The sequence below is a fragment of the Anopheles merus genome, chromosome 2R (genome assembly GCF_017562075.2).
Source record: "Anopheles merus strain MAF chromosome 2R, AmerM5.1, whole genome shotgun sequence".
In the NCBI taxonomy this organism is placed as follows: domain Eukaryota; kingdom Metazoa; phylum Arthropoda; class Insecta; order Diptera; family Culicidae; genus Anopheles; species Anopheles merus.
Window position 1 is genome coordinate 17198641 of NC_054082.1, and position 6017 is coordinate 17204657.

The 6017-nt window shown below is 49.2% G+C and overlaps 1 protein-coding gene across 1 annotated transcript; it reads left to right on the plus strand.

Annotated features, from left to right (window-relative positions):
- Window positions 1-2349: 2349 nt before the first annotated feature.
- Window positions 2350-5009, plus strand: LOC121588425 (tRNA (cytosine(34)-C(5))-methyltransferase). The gene is made up of 5 exons (XM_041906329.1): window positions 2350-2559; window positions 2633-4061; window positions 4131-4475; window positions 4548-4697; window positions 4781-5009. Exons 1-5 carry the CDS (start codon window positions 2488-2490, stop codon window positions 4906-4908), a joined length of 2124 nt encoding a protein of 707 aa, XP_041762263.1. The 5' UTR covers window positions 2350-2487; the 3' UTR covers window positions 4909-5009.
- The last annotated feature ends 1008 nt before the right edge of the window (window positions 5010-6017 follow it).

Below are 6017 nucleotides of genomic sequence, written 5' to 3' on the forward strand. Positions count from 1 at the left end.
CAAACAAAAAAAACAACAGTACAATGCAGAAACGGGCATGGTAGGTGCACCATGCGGGCGGTGTGCTGTGCGTTTACCCATTTGTTTGTGCCCGCGCACAACCATAACCCCAAAGCAATTAAGATTACATTCGTAGGTTTGTTAAAAAAAGATAACGGTCAAACTGTTCATTACATCAAGTATTATTAGCTGGTCTTTAGATAGTGATTTTATGCAAACAGTGCCAACTCCAACCATCTTCGGAGCCGTACGCGAAGGTACGGCGGCGGAAGCGTAAAAGCAATTCACCCCGGATGAGGTTGCCCCGGGTAACGTGGGCCGTGTTTCGACGTGTCGAAACGAATCTTCCTCTCTCTCTCTCTCTCGGTTTTTATCCTTCCTTTCGGTAGGAGAGGTTTGATGCTACACACATGCAGGACTAGCAGAACAGATTCAGGATATTCAGTCGCTCCCAGTATGCCGGCACAGCTAGGGCCTAACTGGGATCGCAAGCCGTCTCTCATGGCTCTCTTGCTGTTTGCCCGGGCGGCGGGAAAGGAAACAAAGGAAAAACATGGATCAAAAAGGACAATCTTAGAAGTATCGCCTTTATAGAAGTGAATTTAGCACGACGCAGAACTATGAAGTTTTGTATTCATATTGAAATCGATGGTGTATTAGGTCTAGCAAGAACAAAAAAGGAGGGAAAAACTAGCAAATCCTCAAGCGTAACAACAAGTGTACTCTCGTTATTATGGAAGGTAGCACTCTCCGATTTATCTATTACTATTGTTCCAGGTAATAAAGAAATAGTATACGTAACGACGCTTGCACTTTGGTGGAGCTTCGGCTGAAGAAAAAAAACATCCGAAACAGTTTCAATCGTTCCTGTGGAGATAATTTGAAAAGATATTCGCAAAACGTATGTACCTCTTTTGCTAATTCTTGTAACGGCTTTTACTCATTCCGACAAGCAACGGATTTAACGGAATATTCAAACCCATAACTGTGCACTTTCCGTTTATGGCAGAGCGCAATTATAATTCCTACCGATTCACAGATGACCGCCCTAAACTACCGATTTTCCATTTATCCTACCGCAAAATCACAGATATTTGATTTTTCAGTCGTTTAAGCTTAATCTGTGGCGCTTGGGATGCTGTTTCAAGGATTGCTAACCTCATTTGTTACTTATCGCGCTGATGCACGTTTGTTTGTCTGGCATTTTTTTATTTTTATCCGTTAAAATGTAATGTTCATAATAAGTAGAAAATGTCAGTTGCGTGGATTCCGAGAATTGCTCGTCAAAGAAAATCATTTAAATTTCAGTTTGAATCTCGCTGTCGGCGGTTAAAGCTTACCCGACAGACAAAGAGATTGAAATTTTCAGGCGATGGGTAAGTAGAAACACACGGTGGGGATCCGGCCCAAGATCGGATCCGAAGTCCGTTGTTTTGGGCTAAAAATTAAAAATGGCGGATGGAGCGCTACCACGGAAAGAATGCGCTCTATTGCATGCCTTTAAAATGCACGAGGCGCTCTTACTGAAAAGAACGCTCGCTCGCTTTCCGTTTCTTTCGGCATGCGCTGCGCTGAATTGGTACCCCACTTGATTCCAGCGAGTTGCGCTGCGCTGGACTGAAACCCCCTCCCGCTCGTTTCTTTCTTAGCGCGCTGTGCGCTTCCCTTTACACGGACTTGGTGCACCCGAATCAAAAGAAAAACTTTAACACATCAAACTTGGTTTATAAATATTTTATCACTTTTATTGCAAATTAAACGCACATTTCAATTCATAGCTTCACACAATTAAATTTAAATGGTTGCGTTCTCAACAGTGCTCCTGCCGAAATCTGCCAATATAATCTGGCCACACTGGTCCGCAGGTCAAGGCGAGCTTTTTGGCGGCCACCGTCGCAAAACGTCAAAACCGACGTCGCCAGCGCCTCGAAATCGTTGCGAGTTTCGCTCGCTGGCGACGTCGGTTTTGACGTTTTGCGACGGTTTTGCGACGGTGGCCGCCAAAAAGCTCGCCTTGCCCTGTGCGCAAAGTGACCAGAAATACCGATGTATATATATATCTAGGGTTTGAAGGAAAAAATCTCAATTTTTTAATACTACAAAACTCAGCCAAACAATTAAATCAATCTAAATAATCCAGCGAAAATCAATTGACAGCACGAACGATAAAATCGTATCCAAGGAGCACTGCTGCGGTCCTAAGCGGTCGCGTGGAGCCCCGACAAAAATAACTTGTCACCACAAAAAAAATGTGCATCTTAGTCCTTCTTTGGCTTAGAATTCCAATTTTCAGATCGACATTTCTTCATTTGTGTAACCGCTGATAAAATAAATAATTAAAAAAATAAAATTTCGATAAAATTTTGATGCGCCTACCGAAAACCGCCAAAATAATCTGGCCACACTGTGCTCCCGTGCTCGCTGTCGAATACTGACCGGCATTTCTTCCTTTGAAAACAACGTGTCGCTGCTAGGTTCGGGGGAAAAATGGGCAAACCAAAACACATGACGAACAAACAGAACCCGTTTGCGAAGAAGAAACGCAACAACAAGGAAAAGGTAAATTATCTGCACGATGATCAATGTAGCCTCTTGTGCCCAAATTTAACATGCTCGATCGCTGAACTTTCAGGCCGCTGAAGCTCCGGTGCGTCGTGACAAGCCGTACGAAAGCATCGTGCTGGAGAATGAATCGTTCGAAGCGTACTACAAGCACCAGCAGATCTGCGGCAGCGATGCCGAGTGGGACCAGTTTATGGCGCACATGCGAAGAAACCTTCCGGTAACGTTCCGCATCACCGGCTCGAAGGCACAGGCCCAGCTGCTGCTGAAGCTGATCAAGGAAGACTTCTTCGAAGAGTACTTCCGGGCGGTGAAGGAGCTGCGCAAGGAAGAGCCGGACGCGCTGGTTGAGCCGCCCCGTTGCCTCGAATGGTATCCGCGGGAAATGGCCTGGCAGCTGGAGCTGTCGCGCAAAGACATTCGCCGGTCCGAGCCACTGTTCAAGTTGCACAATTTTCTCATCTCGGAAACGAGCTCGGGCTACATCAGCCGGCAGGAGGCGGTCTCGATGATACCGCCGCTAGTGCTGGGCGTGGAGCCGCACCACAAGGTGTTGGACATGTGTGCGGCACCCGGTTCGAAGACGGCACAGCTGATCGAGTCGCTGCACGCCGGCGACGGTGGCACCATACCGTCCGGGTTCGTCATGGCGAACGATGTGGACAACAACCGGTGCTACATGCTGGTGCACCAGGCGAAGCGTCTCAACTCGCCGTGCTTTGTGGTAACGAACGGGGACAGCTCGACCTTTCCCGCGATGCAGTACACGAAGGACGACGGTACGGTGTCGCCGCTGAAGTTCGATCGGGTGCTCTGCGACGTGCCCTGCTCGGGCGATGGAACGCTGCGGAAAAACGCCGACATCTGGAACAAGTGGAACCTGGCCCAGGCGTCCAACCTGCACGGGCTGCAGTACCGCATACTGAAGCGCGGGGCCGAGCTGCTCGAGGTCGGCGGCAAGCTCGTCTACTCGACCTGCTCGCTGAACCCGATCGAGAACGAGGCCGTCCTGCACCATCTGCTGAGAGAGTCGGACGAGTCGCTGGAGATTGTCGAGTGCAGCGGTGCGCTGCCGACGCTCAAGTATTCCACCGGTCTAACCTACTGGGAGCCGGCGTCGAAGGATTTAACGTTCTACAAATCGTTCGATGAGGTGCCCGAATCGCAGCGAACCGTTCTGCGCCCCGGTATGTTTCCGCCGCCGAAAGAGGAAGCCGTGAACAGGTATCATCTCGATCGCTGCCTGCGCATCTTGCCGCACCAGCAAAACACGGGCGGCTTCTTTGTGGCACTGCTCGAGAAAAAGAAACCCCTGCCCTGGGAAACGGTCACGGCGGTGGTGGGGGCGGACGGACAGGAATCGTCCGAAACTGCCATCGTGGAACCGCCGCAGAAGAAAACGAAGTACATGCGTGGGTTCAAGGAAGATCCGTTCGTGTTTTTCGACGAAAAGGAGGAGGTATTCGACTCGCTCAACAAGTTCTTCCAGCTTAGTGCAGGTAAGAGTTCACAACGCCCCCTTGTTTGGACCATTTATGTCACATCACATTTTCTCTGTTTCTTCGTAGACTTTGAGCCGCGGAATCTACTTACGCGATGCAAGGTGGGTAAGAAGAAAAATGTGTACTTCTGCTCGAGCATTGTGCGTGATATCGTGCAGCTGAACGAGAAGCGCATAAAGATGATCAATCTCGGCGTGAAGTCGTTCGTACGCTGCGCCACACGCAACATCGAGTGCGACTTTCGGCTCGCCAGTGAAGGGCTGGCCAATGTAAATGCGTACATCGGCAGTCAGCGTCGCGTGATGGTGCAGAAGCAGGATATAATCGCGCTGCTGTCATGCACCGACCCTACCAGACCGCCCGAAATTTCCTCCCTCACTGCTGAAACGCAGAAGAACCTTCAGGGTGTTGGTAAGCAAAAATGATGCTGGCTGGTTGGCTTTTCACGATCTAACTGGTCTGATTGTGTCGATCTGTTTTCAGCGTCCGGCAGCTGCGTACTCGAATGTATGGTAGAGGATGTAAAACTAGCCACGGTCGGATGGAAGGGAGCGATGAGCCTGCGGGCGTATGTTGATCAGTACGATACGGTGCACATGCTCCGGCTGCTCGGTGGAGATCTTTCGAAATTCGGTAAGTCCGTTGCTCACAGTCACTTTGCGCGCAGTGTAGGGGGGTTATTGTAACATAAAACTATCTATTTCTGTTTGATACAGAAAAAAATAAATTCCAAGACAAACGTGACGCAGTGGAAGCCCAGGAGGACGATGAACAGGAAGCGAACGACGACATGGCTGCCGACGATGCCGAGTCAGCAGCCGGGCAGGAGGAATCTAACGAGTAGTAGAGTAGAAGCACTTTTAGTGGACGTACAAAAAAAAATTACCCTTCAAATCATTTATATACTTGTTGATAATAAATCGCCTTTCTACATTTATTATTACACGTCGCGCGCGATGGTCGGTTTGCTGCCGCACCTGGCGAAAAATAAGAAATCCAACACTACAACAACACATTATCACGGCCGAAACTTCTGCCTGTAACTAAGATTTCTAATCTAGCCCGAGCCGAGTGCGGTAGAAACACATACTGCTAACACGCTTCTCGCGTATTGATAACGCGGAACTGCATCGCTTACACGGCAATCAAGGTCCAAACCACTGGGATCGAAACGAAGCTTCCGACCGCTCCACGCTCAATCGATCAGTTGACGAAAAGCTTCGCTACAGTTCAGGAAAGGCAGTGGTGTAATAGATCAAATTAGAAATCCTATCCCCGGAGTGTATCAACATTCGCAAGTGTCGATCCGTTAACGATGATTTCGCGTATTCTTGCATCCACCGTACCGGCATGCCGGCGTGCCGGAAGTAGAGCGGTGTTAGTAGAGTTAGCGGCCCGAACCAATGCCTGCGGATCAGCAGTAGTGCTGAGCCAACGGCGTCTCATGAGCCACGAACGGAACGTGGTACAGTCGCCATTCGGCAGTGTAGACATCCCGGAGAAGAATGTTACCGAGTACATCTTCGAGGGCTACGAAAAGTATGCAGACAAACCGGCTATCGTAAGTAAACGGAAACGCGCAAACCCTTCTACTTCGATGCGTTTTCTCCCTCTCGTTTGTGTTCTGATTGATAGCACGTTGTTGCTAAATTATCGCGCGTAATGCGCCGCGAATCCGCCCGTGCGTGTAGAGATGATTGTGTGAAAAAATAATCTATCTAACTGTCGGCAACAACCCCCGAAAAGGCCCCCCAACAACGTCGCTAGTAGGTCATTTTCGAATTTGATAAGTAGTGTGATAAGGCGTGCTCGTATTTTGGTTCGTGCTCAGCCAAGCGTTGGGCCGCCGTGGAAAGACGGTTTGTACTTTGGCCGAGATCGTAATCAAGGAAAACAGGCGCTGGAGGCTGCGGGCATGATCGTCGCTCGATGTGAGCTGATTATAATTATGTT